Source organism: Bidens hawaiensis, unplaced genomic scaffold, assembly GCF_021521415.1.
Source record: "Bidens hawaiensis isolate Kalapana, Puna unplaced genomic scaffold, B.hawaiensis_p1.1 tig00014582_1, whole genome shotgun sequence".
Taxonomy (NCBI): domain Eukaryota; kingdom Viridiplantae; phylum Streptophyta; class Magnoliopsida; order Asterales; family Asteraceae; genus Bidens; species Bidens hawaiensis.
Genome location: NW_027492271.1, coordinates 252,967 through 274,090, shown reverse-complemented (window position 1 = coordinate 274,090; position 21,124 = coordinate 252,967). Strand labels below are relative to the sequence as shown.

The 21,124-nt window shown below is 36.7% G+C and overlaps 1 protein-coding gene and 1 pseudogene across 2 annotated transcripts; one reads left to right on the top strand and one right to left on the bottom strand.

The window, feature by feature from the left end:
• The first annotated feature begins 731 nt into the window (after positions 1-731).
• Positions 732-4,612, top strand: LOC143547049 (agamous-like MADS-box protein AGL11). Its single transcript, XM_077038565.1, has 8 exons — positions 732-906; positions 1,122-1,144; positions 1,698-1,759; positions 3,461-3,533; positions 3,644-3,685; positions 4,186-4,227; positions 4,342-4,507; positions 4,581-4,612. The coding sequence occupies exons 1-8, from the start codon at positions 732-734 to the stop codon at positions 4,610-4,612; spliced, it is 615 nt and encodes a 204-aa protein (XP_076894680.1).
• A 1,484-nt stretch (positions 4,613-6,096) lies between these two features.
• On the bottom strand, positions 6,097-11,721 carry LOC143547042 (immune-associated nucleotide-binding protein 9-like; annotated as a pseudogene). The gene is made up of 6 exons (XR_013137700.1): positions 11,383-11,721; positions 10,845-10,978; positions 7,565-7,705; positions 7,338-7,495; positions 6,626-6,760; positions 6,097-6,540 (listed from the first exon to the last, which is right to left on the bottom strand). The product of XR_013137700.1 is annotated as an immune-associated nucleotide-binding protein 9-like (transcript).
• Between the last annotated feature and the right edge of the window lie 9,403 nt (positions 11,722-21,124).

Genomic DNA, 21,124 nt, shown 5'->3' with positions numbered 1-21,124 from the left:
TCTTAACAAAATGTTTTTGTTTTTATATTATAAAAAAAGAAAACCCTAAGTTTGAAATTTCTAATCTTCATAAAAATTGGTATGTTTCTTTGATCTAATTACTGATCACTAGATATTGTTGTGTATATAAAATCATTAGTACTATTTTGTTCCTTAGTATTTTAAGAAAATCAAAAAGTGTTTTTGGTTATAAATTTAATATTCTTGATATATATGTTGATCAAATAAAATCTGTGAGATGTATGTTCTAAATCTACATGGTTTTGTCGATTTTGTTTTCCTTATTAACTTAATTTGTCGATCGATGAGAATCTTGAATTTAAAAAAAAATGAGAATATTTCTTTTCTCTCTTAGTTCTAATTAACAAAATATCTTGTTTTTAAATGTAAAGAAAAACATCAAGTTTAAGTTTGCAATTTCTTATCTTTATAGAGAATGGTATGTTTCTATAATCTAATTGATTTACTTGATGTTGTTGTGTATAAAATCACATGTGTTTCATTTTGTTCTAGAGGATTTTAAGATAATAAAAGCTCTTTTTGTTTGTTTAATCATGATATGTGTTTAGATCAGCTTAGATTTCTGGTGTATATTCTAAGTTTGATTTTGTGGATTGTTAATACTCTCATGATGTATATTTTTTATGAGAACATTTAAATGTCAGGAAAAAAAAAGTTGAGAGTATTAATTTCTATTGTATTGTGTGAAAAAATAACAGGAAAACTGAAAGATGGGTAGAGGAAAGATAAAGATCAGAAAAATCGAAAACAACACGGCTCGACAGGTCACATTCTGCAAGAGGAGGGGTGGGCTTCTCAAGAAAGCTTTTGAGCTTTCGATTCTCTGTGATGCTGAAATTGCTTTGATCGTGTTCTCTGCGCGCGGACGCCTCTACGAATATGCAAGTAACAAGTAATGTTCTTTATTATTTTATTTTATAAATGTAAACATAATACCATATACACACCAAATGAGCTTCTTTAGAATATTTTTCAATGAACAGTTTACAAATAATCTACAAGCATATTAACAAAAAAAAACATATTGTATTGTTTTATGGTATTCAAGCATACAAACATAACTATATAATTTATATTAAAAAAGAAAAAAAAATATGTAGTATTTTGGAACTACAAGTTTTTGGTAAGTGTTTGAATTTGTAATAGTTTCCTTGTTGGTACAAGGTCACTATCAGTGCCACAGTGATACTCAAAGGCCTTTTGCTTTTGCAAAACCTTGCATGTTAATAGAAATCTGTGTGTTGGAAACATAAATGGGAATTATTATTTCTGATTTCTTCTCAAAACAAAATGGTTTTATGTCTTTCAGTTTTTAGACACCTATAGGGTACAAAGAAACCTAGCTTGTGTGTATGCATGTAAAGGTGTAAACATGCATATATGTTTGTATTATGTATGTATGTATGTACTAACTTGTGTGTATTTGATCTAAAAGCATGGCATCAACCATAGAGAGGTACAGGAAGACAATGTCAGCTGAATTAAACATTTTACCACCCCAAGAAGTTAAGGAGGAAGTAAGATCTTCAATATATTATGAGCTCTTTTAATTGTGACAAATATTATTATTTATATACATATAGAACTATTAAAATCCCACAATACTTTTTCTTCTATAAGGTATCATGAAAGTTTTTCATTCTAACAGAGACTAGTTCATGTTTTGGTGCATGCAGTTTTATGAGAAGGAGGCCAAGAAGCTTCGCAAGCAGATACGAGTGTGCCAGAATTCTAACAGGTAAACAATCTAACACGAAAATCACAGGTTCGATCGAGTCTAATGATCCGTGAATATGTTTAGCTAAACATGCCGTGTGTGTTCATGTCACTCAGCGGGCTCATAGATCGCAAGCCCACGAATATTTTCAAGGGCGTCTCAAATTTTATAGGGTTGATTGTATATCGCTAAATATTAATTTTTCAGTTTAGATTGGATCGGATGACATAATAAAAGTATGACCCTTGTTTTCGTGTTCAACTTTTATTTGAAAAATTGTTCTATTACAATTCATAAATATTATGCCTTTTAATATTCATATATTAATTATAAATGGTACTTGTTTAAAACCCAAATTTCTGGTTTTGGTTCGCTTTGAGCCCAAAACCGACCTATATGCACTCCTACAACTGGTGACAGTAGGCGTCTTGGCAGAACCTTCTATTGAGTTTTTAGTTTAAAAAATCAACGTACTTGTGACGATTTGGGTTAAACGTCGGGGTTGTGTCATGACAATATCCGTGCCATGTATGGGTTCATATATCTGACAATTTTCAAGCTCGTGTTGTGAAGAGACGTGGATTTACTCGCTGGTAGCAGATCTACTTTCCTCGGGTTTGATTGTACTATTTCACCGATGGTTCTTCTGAATCCGTGTTCTTCCACCTACAAAATGAACAACGCCGTTAACTTACCCCTCAGAAAGGGACAGAGGGGTCCTCTTTGGGGTAACCCTCCGGCGTGAGAATAAGTATATGGTGGAGAAGATAATAATGTGTCAGTAAGGGAATCTCAAGAGTATTGCTTAATAGCTGAATACTGTATGATTGTGTGACTGTGTGTTTGTATGTAACTGACTGTGAGTGAATGTAATTCAATATGATTGAATGTGATATCACTGCCTGTAACTGTCAATGATTGAGTATGAATCTGTCCATCAAAGTGGAGTTGATGCTGTATTTATAGTGCTAGGGTTTCCACTGGTTGGGCTCAACCTCGTTGGCCTCCTCCAATCGCACTGCGCCACGTGTCCTCTGGGACACCTGGCGCTTTCTCGTTGGTTGTAATCACGTGGTAACACATGTGTCATGCTGAGTTGTCGACCTTTCATTTGGCAGCTGTCAACATCAGCATATTCTTACTCCTTAAAAAGATGCCTTCTGGAAGGTTGTCTGACGTGCACAATCAAGGTTGCCCTAATCCTGATTTGGATGAGGACGAGGTCGATTATGTGCATGTGTGATATGCGCCAATCCTGAGGATGCGCGAGGTCTTCTCTTTATTCTCACGCGCAGATATTTCATGCGCAGATGTGATATGCACGAGCATGTGATATGCGCCGCGCGCTGATGCGCCGCGCGCATATGTGATGCGCGAGCATATGTGTGCCTGGGCAGATGTGATATGCACGAGCATGTGATATGCGCCGCGCGCTGATGCGCCGCGCGCATATGTGATGCGCGAGCATATGTGTGCCTGGGCATATGATGCCTGAGCATGTTTTGTATGCGCCATGCGCATAGGTTTTGGCTTTGTGCCTTCATAATGTCTTTATCTTGTGGGTTGACCCGCCTTGCTCGGTGTTGAGGCGGGTACATACCTCTTCATGTTGGATTGGACCAGCAAACACGAATTGGACCAGCAAACACGACCCGTTAACTTCTTCTAACATTAAACAAAGAAACATTAACATTAAATATATTAATAATGAATTGATTTCAGGAACCTGAAGGGTGAAGGATTGGATAGTTTGGACCTTACAGAACTGGACCAGCTGGAGACGAAACTTGAGAACGCAATCTCAAAGATCAGGCAAAAGATGGGTAATTAACCAGCTAACCACTCATTTTATAAAACTCATTAACATAATTAACCTTAATTTTTCTCATCTTGTTTGACCAACAGGTTGGCAAGATACTTACTGAAATCAAATCCACAGAGGAAAGGGTAAGACATTAATTGCTCTTAACCAGTTTAAATATATTTCATTTTGGTAAGGTTGTTGTCGTACATGACATGGAGGCCTATGCTGGCCTGACATGCACGAGCCTTGTGCGCCCATTGGCGAACCTAGCTTACGGAGATGAGCAGTGGGTGCACCATAATTTTTTTAGTCTCAAACGCCCGATGAATTAGGTTATTCAATCTTATTTAAACAATTAATTTGGATAGAGCCAATTTTAAAACTTATTCTCAACAATTTATTTTACTAGCTAGTTGCTAATTTGCTAGAATGTTTGTCTAAATGTTATTATGTGTGTTAGCTTGTAAACCAGTACTTGTTGATAGATTGATTATTAGATCACTGAAATTGTTTTATTTGTGGACTATCCTAATTACCCGAACCGGACTGAATTTTTTCAAATATTTAGCGATAGAAAATGTCCGGCCTCCCCTTTGTTCCATTTTGGATTAGATCTATCTAACTTTCTCTTCAATTGTAACAGAATATTAAGCATGAATGTGACAACAAAGTCCTTCACTCCAAGGTAAAATTTGTTTTGGTTATACTTTTCTTATTAAAAGTACACGGAAAACAGCACACTACTACAAAAAGGTGTAATTTCCATTGCAAATATTTTACAGTTGCAAATAATTTGTAGATTCATGAGATTGAGAAGGTGGTAGCTGATAAGGGATATCATGCGATCGAAGAATACCTTGCTAGGAACGGCCTTCAGCTTAATATAGGGGCGCCGTTAGAGGGCACCCCTACCTTCACTCCTAACACTACCTTCATTTCCAACAAGTCTCTTCAATTCACATCTGGTAAATATTGCGTTATGTAACGATTTTTACCCTATATATAGATTTTACACTTATAACTTTATACTTTTTATAGGTGAACATGTGCCATGCATCCATGATGGCTGATTGACAAAAGGCGTACTAGAATAAATTTAAGTAGACTTGGATCTATGTAGTTTGTTATTTTGGGGCTAATTTTGGTTTTGGGAATTTATAACCCTTATTTAGTATGAAACTTTTTGTGTGTGTAAAGATATTAACTATGATTATGACCCTCTAAATTTGACTTTTTGAGCATGATTGTGTAGTCTTTTTAACTCATGTGATCACAAACAAATGAAACCCGTCTTCATCTCAAACCGAGCAACTTGTAGTTGTGAAGTTCAAGTCGACATAGTTTTTATATAAACTCAATCTTGTCTAGGGCGATCATTTTCGATCTTAGGATATATGTTAACATATCAATTCATGAGGTAGAAGTTTCTTTCATGATACTTATATATGTTTGTTTGATATTACATGGCATTAGTGTATCTTAGTTTGAAATAAATAGAAATAAGTAAACATGAAGGAAAAAATGAGATGAAATAATGTGGGCTCAAGCACGTGGTGGGGGGGTGTAGATCTGCATTACAACTCGTCTAACCTCAAGCTTGACTCGTTTAGGAAAAAACTCATTAAAAGTTATTTTTTAAGCGTTGTGTATTAACAAACAAATTTTTGTATCACATTTTTAAGAAAAAAATGAACTAATATTATTATTCGATAAATGAAGTCAATAATGGTCAATGGTGGTTCATTACTAAAGAATCTCTTTTTGATCGGTTGCATATATTAAATAGACTCAATTGCTATGGTGTCTAACTTAAATGAGCTCATATGTATGTTTTTTGAGCAATTATAAGCCTACCCTGCCCCCCCCCCCCCCAATGCATATTATAGTTGATCGAGGTGGCAATCATGACCATTTCTCATATAAAATATAAGTTGATTTGGTACAAAAATAAAGTATATATAGATTCATTTAAATCATCTCAAATTAGTTAAAGGTCAATCTTAGTCTCTCAAACTATCATGTGATTATAGTCAACTATAATGCAATAACTTGTTAACTTAATTGATGAGCCAAGTATCATTGTTAACTTAAAAATGGAAAACACAGCCACCATGCCTGCACCACCGCCACCGCCTAATTACAACCATACTGATTTTCTTGATATCAAATACCATTAATATAATTTGTAATTATATAGACTTGCTCATAGATAAAAGTGTTTAAATTATAGGGACAGTTAAAATAAAAAAGATCAAAATCCTATGGATGGGCACTCGGCAGGCTTGAGAGCACCACCATTGAAACAATTGCCGCCACTGTTGAAAGCACTGTCAGCAGCCGCCATCAATGAACCACCACCGCCATCAAGACTGCAGCCAATACCACAACTGCTGCCGGCACTACCTCCTCCACAAGGGTCTCCACCGCCAATAGCATCACCACTGGCCGTCTTAAATATAAATATCACGAATTAAATGGATTGATACTTTTTTCTAAAGCAACTCATTTCAACCCAAGCTAATTTTAGTACGAGCTCATTTGACCCGACACCCAACCCAACCCTCATGTTTATCTATGCAGTGTTATAATACCAAAATAAAACATTAAAATACTACGAAAACAAATGACTTATTATCAGACATATATGCAAAATATATTTCATATAATAATAAATTAGAAATCCAAGTTTAACCAAACAATCGAAACAAGGTAAACGTTATCCAGCAGTTCTGAAGATAAATATAATACATATTTTTCAGTAGAAACAAGCCACCAACCTTAAATTTTCACAATATAGCACATTTCCACTTTCAGCTCTCTTTCTAAGCTCCTCAGTCTCCTTTTGTGCTCTTTCTAAATTCTCTCTAAGCTTCCAAATTTCATCATTCGATTTCGTTTGAGCAGCATGAGCCATTTCTTCAGCCTTCAACCGAGCCACCTGTTCTTCAGCCAGTTGTTGTTCAAGTCTTGTAGTTGTTTCCCTCAACCTGGACTCCACCTTTATATCATCAAATAAAACCAAATTATTATGTTTTAATTTCGAATAAGTAAGAATAACTAAATTACAAAATAAGGAAGAATACCAGTTCAGTAATCCGTTTAAGTTGCTCTTCATATGATTTATGCATTTGTTCTGTCAGTTCAGAGATTTCTTGTTTTGTATATCCTTGTAAAGATTGAACTTGTTCCGTTTGTTCATGGAGCCTCTGATTCCCTCTCTGTCAAACATATATAAGCGTGTAAACAAACTGAACAAAAATAACTGAAACATGTGAGTGTCCGTTCCTTTAACTTTAACTGAACAAATGATCGAACACAAACAATTAAACGAAGGGGGTTCTCTTGTTCGTGTCCGTGTTCATTTATGTTCATTTTGAGAGTGTAAATATATGGTTCATGAACGAACATAACCAAGTGAACATCAATTAAAACTTTGAAAGTAAACATGAACAAGAATCAATCGGACCTAAAAATTAATAAAACTAGGCTAAGTTGTAGTAACTTAAACAAACGTAAACTAAAGAACATAAATGAATATAAACGAAATAACATAATCGAGCGTGCATGAATGAAGGTTCACGAACATAAATGAGGACATGTGTTCATGTTCGTTCATTTAACTAAACGAACAAAAAAGAAACTGTTCAATCATTTGTTTACTAAATAAACGAACATAAACAAACTTCCCGTTTAACGGTTCACTTAACGTTCGGTTCGTTTAAGACCTAAGAATATGCAAACTTTGTGACTGTGTAACATTAAAAATTTGGTCAAAAACAAAAAAAATGTGTTCACCTGTAATTCACTAAAAATTTCATCGGTTTCCCATTATTCTTGGTCAACACCATGTTGACCAAAGATAAAAGTTCTTGTACTTGTAGCATTTTCTTCCTTTGATCTTTTGTCCGGTTATCAAAAACAACACATCTATCCCCACACTGACTAAGAGTTTCCTGAAACCCAATATCAAATATTAATAACATTCAACTGTTTAATAACCATCAAGTTTCAAACAATCTAACCTTTAACGACTCAGGACAATCTTCTAAAAACTCTTTCAAAGTCTGTTCATTCTCCTCAAGTTCATCGCCACCCGTAAACACCACAATCATATAATCATTAATTTTGCTTCCAAACAAAGTCCTCAAACTACTTAGAGCATTCTCATCTCATCCCTTATCCCCATCCCTATAATTTAGCTAAAAACTCATATTCCTTAAATTTATTTCTCACTTTTAAAAAACCTTCCACATCCAATCCCCCATTTCCTATCTCTATATTATTTTATTATTATTTGTTTCTTCTTTTTTCATTCACAACCTTAACCACAATCTATTTTGTCTTATTGTCTATTTTGTCAAATAATCAAACCCATGAAACCGACTTGCGCTACTCATAAAAAAAAAGATATTATACTTGCTATTAAAATTTCTATATAAATAGGAAAACGGATCATTGAAAGGCTAATCATTCGAAACCATACAATTAAAGTAAAACTATATCACAGAACGCAAACAATTAGATCATAACAAAGCATTAATACTCAAAAACTTAAATTCGACAACATATTATAACTTCACCAAAAGAAAGACTGCCTTTTTAACTTACGGTTATCTAAATTCGTCAACATCGATTAACGCTTCACTTGATGACGCTTAAAAAAACCACCAAAAAATAGTTAGCATCAAGTAATTACTAAACATTCAAAAAATAGTCTTCGGTCTTCAAAGTTGATTATCTAAATCATGGTGATGCCTCATTATGATTTCCCTTTGAAGTCCCTCAAAATATAGTCGTTGAATTTTAGACATGACACTCACATCCATCATCATAATTCTTTGATCTGAATCCTTCTTTGCAAGCTCCGCTTTCTCAGCTTCAATCCTCAACTTTTCTTTCTTTAACTCAACCTTTCATCTTCAAGATGTAACTTTTTTTGCTCATTTGCGTTGTCATGCTCCATCTTCTCAGCCTTAAGACGATAATACTCTTTCTCTTGAGCACTCGACTCCTCTAAAAGGGTATACTTCATCTTTCTAAGTTGGATTATTTCCTCCGATTGAATGCTTTGGGCCTTTCGTTTTTCTTTTTCAGCTTTCCTACCCATTGGTCGGTCCAACTCGATAACATTCTCTGTGGGGGATGAGGTTGTGGTCGGGGTCGGGGATGGTACCGTCGTCTTCTTTTTAATTGTGTCATCTTTTGTGGTATATGAAATCCACTTAGGTTGGTCCTTTAATAGGTGCCAACAATGCTCGAACGGATAGATTTTTTTACGTATTGATTGGTACATAATCTTTGCCCTGTCAAACTTTCATTTAAACCAATAAAATTCATGTCAGAAAAAACAAAATATAAATTAAAATACTCTCAACACAAGTAAGAACGAAATTTCTACCTTATCATGGTCAGTCAAGCCACTTTGATTTAACCGTTCAACTTGATCTAGGTACGAACAAAAGTAATTTGTGGCCTTTTGAATACATGACCATTGATGTGTTAAAGACTTCAATGACCGCTCGGTTGTGGTTTTTTTATATTGGTCAAAGTATTCCAAGACTTTTTCCCAAAATTGAGATTGCTTTTGATCAGTACCTTGAATGGCATCAATGCTACAATTTAGCCATGCAGAGACAAGCAACTTGTCTTCTTCAGAGACGAAGTTAGTACCCCTCACTGATCTCTTGACGTTGGTTGGATAAGTAAGAGGCAAGGGAGGAGAGTCATCTAGGGTCATATGAGAGTTTCCAGTAAGAAGGTTGGTGTAGTATTGGCTTTGTGAGTCCATATCTTGACTTTCCATATCTAAAAGATTCACACACAATATATATGAAATGAAAAGATAAGACTATATTGTTTAGCAGGCTACCTAATTGACATGTTTAAATTAGTTTATAGTTTATAACATGAACAGCAGACGACCATTTTATCATTTTCATGTTACTCCAACAGGTGACATATAACTATATAAGTATAATAAGGACCTATATCATTTTCATTTTCATATAATATGTTTATAAATTTGTAATTTTGGCCCATTTGTTTAATGTAAAGTGGTTTTAAAAACTATCTTTTGATGTCCGGTGTATAAATATGGAAACTATATGAAGTTAGTTGCTATTTATTGATATTTTCCTGTAGTAAGTTTTGGATTAATTGAAAGGTGCTTACTTGTCTTACAATTTACCAAGGATTCAGGGAATAAAGTGGAAGAGTGCAAGCTAAAAGTGGTATATCTACTTACAACTTACAAGTCCATGAACTTCATATACTGGTAAGTTAAGAAAACTTTAGTGACAGTATATTTACACATAATCATACAAGGTTCGGTTCAGTTTCAGTTAAAGTCGAGCAACGAATACACATTAACCATAACTGAACTCACATATATTTACACTCAAGTCACAAGCATAATGAAATAATTCAACAAACATACTCATTCTTCATAATGCAATAATACAACAAACAGAATCATACTTCATGGCATGATAGTCAACAATGTTTGGTTCAGTTAACTCTTGGTTATTTTAAAGCTCAGGCATATGCAGTTGCAGCATGAATTCAAATTTGGTAAAATACAAACATATAAGATTCGGTTCAGTTTCGGTTAAAGTCGAGTAACGAAATCACATTAAGCGTAACCATAACTGAACAGTCATTTCGGTTGGTAGCGATTTGGTTTGGTTCGGTTTTACATATCAAAGGTTCGGTTTTGGTTTATAATTATCAAAAACCATTACTAACGGTTTGATTCACGATTAATATATCAAACACCTGGTGGGCATCAAAGTATTATGCTATATATAATTTTCAGTGGACAACATTGCCCTATACAAAACCCTAGAAATTGTACTATAGGGCTTGCATCGAATTGGGAATATATAAACCAAGAATACGAATTAATTACAAAGGATATATGAAACTCAAGATGAATTACCCGTGAATGAAGACATTTTTTTTAGAGAGTGGACCGTTTGATTGATCACTGGCCAAAGAACGAAGGTGTGAATTCGATTAACACTATCCCCTTTGGTGAAGTCCTATCAGAAGACAATTTGGTGAGGTAATGTAAAAAGATTGAGGTGGAGTAAAAGAGAGGAGATAGGCGGGAAAGACGAGCGGGAGTTGGAAATAGGGGAAAGCTTTCTTGTTCCTAAATATGGGGTCAGGTTTGGTATTTTCTTAAATTTTAGAAATGGGGTAAAGGGATAGAGAATAGGATGGAGTAGCTTTTTAACTAATTTTCTTAAATTATAAGGATGGGGATGAGTTTAGGGGATGGGATAGGAATGCTCTTATCGCAGCTTCTTCTTTTGAAAACCGGTTTCTCACCGAGAGGACCACAAGAACCGCATTGATACCGTCTCTCGCCATATTGATACATTTAACAATCTCCTTACCAATAAACTCAGTATCAACAGAAGAATCAAACAATCCTATCATTATACCAGCCATTATCAGTCTAGCAGTGTTGTAAAATTCACAATTAGGCGCTGATTAACCAGAAATTAGAGTGCTGCTAATTCAACTTGTCCTATTCGACCCCTAAAATCGGTACTAGTGAAAATTGATAAAAAAAAATGTCAATAATCGTTCATAATTGGTAAAAAAAATGGATCAAAATTGGACAAAATCATTTAAGTATTTGAAAAATTATACTTATTTTAAAACATTACATATAAAAGTCCAATCTGATTTATGACGATTAATCCTTATTAATCGGTAGTCAGTACCCACCGACTGACCAACGCCTAGCGAGTTATACAACACGGCAGTCTAGAATCAAACAACAACAATCAGTAATCATTCAAATTCTTAAAAAATACAGTAGTTAAAATACCAGGAGAATCTATAACTTTAAGCATATGTCCATCATTCAACACAGCGGTTCTGAGCTCAGAAGTACTCGTGACAACAGCCGAGCTCGCTTTCGATACAAACTCTTTCTTTCCAAGTATGCTATTACCCGTTGCACTTTTTCCATTACCTGTTCTTCCTACCAAAACCAGGGTTCTAAGTGCAACTGAAGGATATGTGAACACCCAATCATCGTCAATTGAACTTCCACCCATGATTGACAGTTAATAATCTCTACGTCAAAAGGTAAAAATTGATTACAACATAACAATATAGAATAATATGATTGTTGATATGCATATAAAAATTTGAGAAGAAGAAAGTACCTGAGAGAATGATTAGGGTTTATGTTTATAAATTATGATCGTGTTGTGGTGTTGTAATTATCTCGTAGAATTGATGTACTCTAATAACACGGCAAGAATCGCGTGGTGAGTCATACACGAACTTACCTATTTACACGCAATTATAGATTAACCTTTATTAATAGTATAAACCGGGTAAGACCACAACACCCGCTGACCCGCGAGACTGACCTGGTTATTTACAATAGAATTGGTTCTCAAATTTACAGGTATGATCATTTTCTTTTTATATAAACCTTGTAAGACTTGTGAGATTCAAACCGATTAAACACGATTATTTGCAATAGAGTCAGATCTTGGATCCTAAGAATACCACTAAATGGGTCCAGGTCGGGTCTCACGAGTCAAACCTGTTTGCAGACCCCTAACTAATCAAGATCTCACTTGGTAAGTTATAACAAGTTATTGGTAAGATTCGAAAAACATATAATACGGGCAAAACATTTTATTCTATCTCGGAAAAATAAAGAGGTCAAGTTGAACTGTTTCGAAAACTAAGGGGGTGTTTGGAATTGCTTATTTTTATCAACTTATAACTTATTAACTTTTTGAAAAATAATAAGGTGTTTGGGATTGTTATTTATGTGAGAGGGAAAAGTTAATAAGTTATGCTTATGTAACTTATTAACTTATTGAAAAGTTATAATGAGTTTCCATAAAATATTTCTAATTAATAAAGACTAATTCACAACTTATTTTCATGTTTAATGTTAAAACAATAGTTATAATTATTTTGGATGGCATTCGTTGGCATTCATTAGGATAATTGTTTGAAAACAAAAATGGATATCGAGTAAAGTTAAAATACAAAGTATAACAAAAATGAGAAGTGTGAGAAGGATTCTAATCCACTGATTTTAAATTTGGATGGTTGATGTTTTGGATAAAAATCAGCTAAGGATAATGTATCCAAATCCGTAAATGTGATGTCTAGTGCTATGCTAATAACGATTATATGAATGAAAATGGAGTGAACACCGTGATTTGTTGCGAGGAAAACCCTTTGATCTTGTTCAGATCATAAGAAAAAAACCCCGGGTGATGGCAACTCGTCGATCACCAATTTATTAATCAAAAAATGGGTTACAATGGGTGGAGTTGTTGATCAACAGATACAATGAATGCTATGTGTATGATTACAGATAACTTAGCAGCTAGAGTATGTGTGTGTCCCTAATGTCGATCACAACTCAATATATATAAAGAAAAGAAAAAATAACTAACTAACAAATAAGTCCTATAAACTCGCTAGTCTTCCACTCTTCTTCATCGTGCTCTTTGACCACGTGCTAATAAACGTTTAGTGACGAAATAAGTGGTAGACTAAGTCTAGGAGCCGTTGTTGTTATTTAAACATCAGTCTTCATACGAAAATCATCCATTAATAGCTATGTTGACTAAGGATCTTGGATCCAGACTTCAGCTAGAGAATTCTCCATGAGGATAATTGATCCAAGCACGTCTTCAAGAATAACATATATTTTCCTTAGTACTCAGTAATTGGTCTTATTATTCTGCTACTTCTCTCTTTTGCTTAGTCTTCAATCTCGACCATGTGCTACAGGTGCCTTGTAGTGAGATAGACGGTAGACTTGATCATAAAGTTGTTATACTTGGCTAACACATCACTATTAAAAATGCAATCATTAGTAAACAAATAGTAGCGAGGATCATTGATCCTTAATAACCTAATACATATCATAAGGATAATCTATCCACAAGATAGTTAAGGATAATGGATCCTCAGCATAAAATTCATGCCCTAACAATTGCCCCCAAAATGGCGGGTGATTGTGTAAAACAGCTGTCATTTTGAATTTCAAACCCCTGCAAAAAAGAAGATGATTAGACGTGTGTCAGGCGGTTATTATCGATAAACCATAATTATACGCCGCCTATATATGAGATGATTATAACCCTCTTATAACCACAGATCCAGCCGTCTTTCAGGTATCCTTCTTTCTCCTTTTTATTTTTCTTTCAATATGTCAACTGTTTCTGTATCCTCTTCTTCTTCTCCTTTCAATCATATCGAGCCCGACGATCTTTACCCGCAAGGAATCCTTCAAGCCCTCTCTTTCGAGATCTATATGTTCACAGATCCAGAACTCGATGAAATCCGATCACACATTCCGGCTAACACAGTTTTCCGACCCTTCGATTCTTCAGCCCGTAGTGACAGTATATCGAAAAACTGGGTTTGCTTTCCAGCCCAACCGTTTCTCATAGGCTACAAGTATCCTTTTCCCGATTTTACTCAAAGGTTCTTTACCTTGATGGGGATAAGTTATATCCAAACCATGCTGATGTTTGTGGAGAGTTCTTCATACCATAGAGAGGATAATCGAAGTGGAGGGTGTTGAGTTCATCTTGGCAGAATTATCATACCTGTATAACCTGGTTACCCATGGTTCCAAACGCTTCATCTTCAAATCAAAACCTCACCAAGTGATTCCTATCTCCAAAGTTACTCTGGATGGTACCCTCAGGAGGAACCAATTTTTCTTTGTAAAAAGGGATTCCATTCCGGGTGGAACCGACCTTCCCGAAAAGTGGATACAAAAGGGTAGGATCTAGGATCCTTAGGTAACCAAGGTAGGATACTCTATTCTTTTACTAATATTTTTCATTGCTTGTGTAGTTGAAAACTTTGATTTGTTGTCTGATCTACCTGGAGTCGAAGATAGAGTTGAGAAGTTCCTATCACTGGATCCTACAATCAGAACCTTTCAAGCCAAGTTCATCAAAGCTTTTCAGGAGTCAAACTCAGAGTCAAACATGTCAAGTAAGAGTAATAATTTTTAATATCAAAAAGAGAAATAATTGAAAACTTATCTGCGAATCATTGTTTACAGGTGCTCAAAAGTTAGGAAAGTCCGCTTCCAAGTTCTCCCTTGAAGATATCGATTGCATGTTTACCAAGAAAGAGACCCCGAAACCAACTCCAACGTCCGAGCCTCGTCCAATCACAACCCGAGCCAAGTCAGGAGCTAAAGAAAGAAGAGTGCATATCCAGAGAACCCCTTTGATACCGAGAAACAGCTTCTGGAAATGCTCTCGACCGTAAGGATCCTTTGTTCTTTCAATCTTTATTGTCCAAGTATCCTTCTAAGCTTATCCTGTTTTCTTTTATAGGCCATCAATTCTGCCCGAAGCCATCATGAGAAGACCGTTGGAGAGTACGAAGAGAACCTTGTTGCGATGAGGTCCATGGCTGCCGCTAAAGACAAGGCCCTCTCCAAGATGACCAAGGACAAGAAACGGGCAGAAGATCATGCGTCCCCACTTGCAGTCCAAATGCAGGATGAGATCAACCGAGCCACCGAAGAGGCAAATATTTGGGCAGCTAAATCGGTCCTCCAAGCTAGAATCAAACTGGTGACTGAGGCCAATGTTCCATCCTTCGACAAATCTTCATGGGAAATCAAGAAGTGGAAGCAAGCCTTGACTGACTTGGGTGGAGGTGAGGATGAAGCAGAAGGCGAGATGGCTGATGCAGGTGGAGCAGGTACAAGCGGTGTGAAGGATCTGGACGAAGCTGAATGAGAAAATGAGGCAATGGTGGAGGTGGAAGCAACTGCATAAACGGGCGATGAAGGACACAGAAGACAAGGCCCAAGCCCGTTTTATTTTGCTTTATGATGTTTTTATGAACAATAACTATGGTTTGTAACAGACAATAGTAACTAGGGTAAAGGGTCCATGATCCTTAAGATAATTTGTGGGGGTAGCAAAGGTGGATGGATCCTCTGTTTGTGGGGATGAAACCTTTGGTTCTCCTGTTTTTTTAATTTTCCTGCACTTATGAACAGTTAGTACTACTCACTTAACCCGGGTGGATGGTCCATCTTTTGCATTGTGAAGTCCGGGTTAAGGATTTTGGATAAGTCCTGGCGACTTATTTTAAACAATATAAAACTTTTAACTATTTGCTTGTTATTTGATATTTTGAAAGTTTGTTTAATTATAGCTTTAGCTTTATTGAAAGTTTGGAGAAGCAATTTTGAATAAAAGATTTTAGGATATGAGATCCTTATGAATAATATTTAGGATAGAATATCCTTACTAAACAAACCGTAGGATAAAGTATCCTTAAAAATTGACAAAAGTTTTTATAATAGAATATCCTTAAAGGGATAACCCTTAAAACGTTTAAAAATTATTGCAACTAAGACAATATAAATTCGTTAATAGAGACCATAACAGAAGGTCTAGGTAGACCTAATTTACCATAAGTATTGAACCTTCAATGATCCTTGAAGAAATAACCTTAGGATTTTGAATCCATAAAACTTTGTCTTCGTGATGAACTTAGAAAGTCTGTTGCAAACAACTTATAATGTTAACTGGGATCAAACCCATTAAGCTGGGGACAAGCCCAAATAATAAACTGGGGACAAGCCCATGTACTGGGGACAAGCCCAGAACTGGTGTTAAACTGGGGACAATCCCAAATATTGGGGACAAGCCCAAACTGGGGACTGGCCAAAAGATACGGATGTCAACTGGGGACTCGCCCGAACCGGGATTTAGCCCAAACGTGAGATAACGTAAAAACGTTATAAACCGGTGGTATGGTACGTCTACCATAAATCGTAGGATCCTCCATACAGCTGAAGACAACGAAATTGTCAGCCACTAAGCGTGTACTGGTCTCGCTGCCCCGGACTATACGTTGGATAGCGTGCGCTCCAAGCGATAGTGTAGAAACTCTATTTATAAGAAAGGTGAAAACCTTTAAACCTTAGGGGATATGACCATCGGGGATCATATCCAATCATGGGCTAGGCCAAGGAAAATAGTATAGTACATTGAATGTAAAGGAGAGGTGGCCAACCTCTAGATCATTACATATCTTATTAATATCATGCATTGTTACTTAAAACTTGGAAGAAACAAATCATTAAGAATATATTATCCATAAATTGAAAATTAGGAAATTGAAAAGGATAAAGGGTAGGATAGATTTTACCAATTTTAGGGATCCTTGATCCTTTAAGGATAATATATCCTCACAGGATATTAGATCCTGATCAGAGAAAGTACTTTTTGAGGTGGATAGCATTCCATGCTCTTGGTAACCTGTTGCCTTCCATCGTGAGCAAATGATATGCCCCCTTTCTTGCCTTCGACTCGATCTGATAAGGACCTTCCCACTTGGGTGCTAACTTCCCATCAGCCGGATTGGTTGTATTTTGGAAGGCTTTCCTCAAAACTAAATCTCCTTCTTGAAATCATTTGATCCTTATATTCTTGTTGTATGCCCCAGCTACCCTTTGTTGATAGGCTGCCATTCTGATCTTGGCTAGGTCTCTGAGTTCTTCTACAGTATCCAAGTCTTCAAGAAGGATTTCTTAGTTGGCTTCAGGATCAAGGATGCTCGTTCTTGCTGTAGGAACCACCATCTCTGTTGGGATTACTGCTTCTGATCCAAATACCAACGAAAAAGGTGTTTGGCCTATTGCATTCTTGGGTGTTGTCCTGTCGGCCCAAAGAACATATGGTAGCTCTTTGGCCCACTTTCCTTTCTTGGATCCTAGCTTCTTCTTTAAATTGTTGATGATGATTTTGTTGCTAGACTCCGCTTGACCATTAGCTTGAGGATGCACTGGAGTAGACGTAATCATCTTGATTCCCCAGCTGCCACAAAAGTGAGTGGTTCTTTTCCCGATAAACTGGGAACCATTGTCACAAATAATTTCTAAGGGTATACCAAATCTAGTAATAATATTCCTTTTAATGAAAGATATCACCTCTTTCGCGTACTTGAACAAAAGCTTCTGCTTCTATCCATTTTGAAAAGTAGTCTGTCATTGCAAGCATGAATACTTTTCCTCCTGGTGCCTTGGGTAGTTTGCCTACAATATCCATACCCCATTTCATGAAAGTCCATGAAGAGGATATAGAATACATAGGTTCTGCGGGTTGGTGAAGGGTGTTTGCATGTCTTTGACAAGCATCACATTTCTTTGAATATTCCACTGCATCTCTCTTCATTGTTGGCCAGAAGTATCCTGTTCTTAGAATTCTAGAAAACAGGGCTCTACCTCCGGTGTGATTACCACAATCACCCTCGTGAAAATCTTTGAGCACCTCTTGGATTTCAGGATCCTCGATGCACCTCAAGTATGGACCTGCAAGAGATTTTCTGTATAACATATCATCTAATAAAACGTATTGTGATACCTTGAGTTTGAAGGATTTGGGATTCTCAGTGGTTGGAATTTCTATTATTTAAATGTACTTCTTGATCGGGAGGATCCATGATCCTTGGTCATTTGAGGATAGTGGATCCCAAAGTACAATTTCTTTGTCATTCGTTATCTCCCCCACTTCTCGTTCTCCTATTGCTGGTGAGAGAACATGAATTATTGGGATCTTCGTGTCTTCTGGAATTTTCAGCGATGAGGCTAAATTTTCCAGAGCATCTGCCCCGGCATTTTCTTCCCTTGGTACCTGTACAATGCTAAACAATTCGAAGGATTTCGCTAATTCCTTCACAACATCTAAATATTTGATTAATTTTTCTCCTTTAACAGCATATGAGCCATTAAAGTAGTTAGCAATCAATAATGAATCTATATATACTTGAAGATACCTGATCCTCATGCATTTAGCTAATTGCAAACCTGCGATCAAAGCCTCATACTCTGTCTCATTGTTCGTTGCTTGAAACTCACAGGCTATAGACTGGGTTAATATGTCCCCCTGTGGCGATTTCAGTAGGATCCCCAATGCTGTTCCTCTTACATTAGAAGCGCCATCGGTGAAGAGTATCCAAGGATCCTTAGTCTTTTCTAGTTGTTGGACCTCCAAGTCAGCCTCTTTTTATAGGTCACTAGTGAAATCAGCCACAAAGTCTGCGAGTGCTTGTGACTTGATTGCTATTCTTGGCTCGTACTGAATATCATATGCACTTAGTTTCACGGCCCACTTGGACATTCTACCTGATAACTCTGGTTTCTAAGAACATTCTTAACATGATAATTAGTTCTCAAAGTAATACTATGGGTTTCAAAATAATGTATCAATTTAGTAGAAGCCATAATAAGTGCAACAATTAACTTTTCTAAATGAGAATACCTGGCTTCTGCATCTAGAAGACTTTTACTTACATAATAAACGGGATGTTTTTCACGTTCATGATCCTTTACCAAAACGACACTTACTGCATTTCCTAAAACAGCCAAATATAGATATAAGGATTCTCCATCCACAGGCTTCATTAGAGCTGGAGCTGAGGATAATTAATCCTTCAAGTCTTTGAGCGCAGCCTCATGCTTTTCCTCTTTTAGTCACCATATATCTCAGAAACTTTCCAGCCTTAACATCAAAGTGACATTTTGACGAATTCAATTTCATGTTATATTGGTCGAGGATATTGAATGCTTCCTCGAGGTCTCTAAGGTGATCCTCAGCTTTCTTTGACTTTATCACCATATCATCTATGTATACATCCATAGTCTTGCCCAACTGATCCTTAAACATCATGTTGACTAGTCTTTGGTATGTTGCCCCTGCATTTCTTAGTCTAAACAGCATAGCAATATAGCAGTATATCCCGGTAAGAGTCATGAAGGCTGTATCCTCTTGATCAGATGGTTTCATCTGAATTTGTTGAAATCCAGAGGAAGCATCCACAAAGGTAAGCATTTCATGTTCTGCCGTTGCATCCACCATGGAATCTATATGTGGTAACGGGAAAGGATCCTTGGGGCATGCCTTATTTAAATCGGTAAAATCGACACACACCCTCCACTTTCCATTCTTTTTTGAAACAACGACCACATTAGCTAGCCATCGAGGATATTGAACCTCTCTGATCATACCGGCCTTAAGAATTTTTTCAACTTCTTCTTGTATGATCTTGTTCCTCTCAGGAGCGAATATTCTTCACTTCTGATGGACGGGTTTAACAGGTAAATCAACGCCTAATTTATGAGTAATTACCTCCTTTGAAATACCTATCATGTCTGAGTGCTTGAAGGCAAAGGTAGACTTTCTTCGCCCTAAGAAGGATACCAAATCCTCCTCGATCTTGCTGGGCATATTGGATCCTAGGAACACCTTTACCTCTGGATCCTCGGGGTCCAATGATACTTCTTTAAGGTCTTTCTCCCGAGCTTCCAGCACGTCCCTAGGATATTGCTGTGGTTGCTATGCTATAGTTTGTTTGGTTGTTGGCTTCATTGATGAAGAATAATAGTTCTTGGCCTCTACCAAATCACCAACTATCTTCACAACTCCCCATGGAGTTGGTAGTTTGATGCATTGGTGATATGTTGAGGCCACCGCCTTCATTCCATGCAGCCAGGGCCTACCTAAGATAACATTGCAACATGAAAGGTTATCAATAACACAAAATTTTTGATATGAATTTAACCCTTCAATATAAATTGGGAGGTTGATGTCCCCCAATGTCTTCTTGGTTTCTCCACTGAAACTGACTAGCACTGATGTTCTAGGAATGATCTCTGAATCCGGTATGTTCATCTTCTTGAGGACATCATGCTGGATAATGTTGACCAAGCTCCCACCGTCAACTAGGATCCTGTGTACATAATGGTTAGTGATAAATAAGGTAATAATTAAACCATCATGGTGTGGATCCTGGATGTTTAGTTTGTCTTCCTTATCGAAGAAGATCCTTGTGTCTGTCGTCAAAGTAGTGGATACTATTGGTCGGTCACCGCCATCCAATTTGATTTCCTTGGCGAGCCTCTTAGCTGCAGAGAAAGAAGTCCCACATATGTCTGAACCCCCAGAGATGAAGTTGACCATTCGCACATCCAGTTCATCCTGATGAGGATCCTGGGTACCCGAATCAAAGAAGATTCTCTTATCAGTTATTCGAGTAGTGGGGATGAGCGGTTTTCTTTCATCGTCCAACTTGAATTCTTATGCGAGCTTTTCTTCTACAGCACAAGAAGCTTGAAATACGTCGTAGTCTCTGAAGACGAAGTTGATCATATGAGCATATAGTGATGGTGGTGTCGCTTTCTGTGGAAGGTCTTCAGGATCCTGGATCTTGGATTTCTTCCTTCCCAAGAGTTCTTTAAAGTGACCCTTGCTCAGGAGGTATCCAATTTCCCTCCTTAAGCCAATGCACTCGTCTGTCATGTGGCCAAAATCTTCATGAAAGGCACACCGCTTAGACTTGTCTTTGAAGGTGGTCGTCTTCTCATTCTTTCAGGGCCACCTTGCTTTCTCCCCTAGATCCTTCATGGCACACATCAAGCCATGGGTATCTTCGAAGAAAAAAATACTCAGAGATGCAGGGATAGTCTTCATCATCATCTCCTTCTTTGACTGCTCATACGTTTTGATTGTTGAACTTGTTGTACGGCTTTGAGTTGTTGT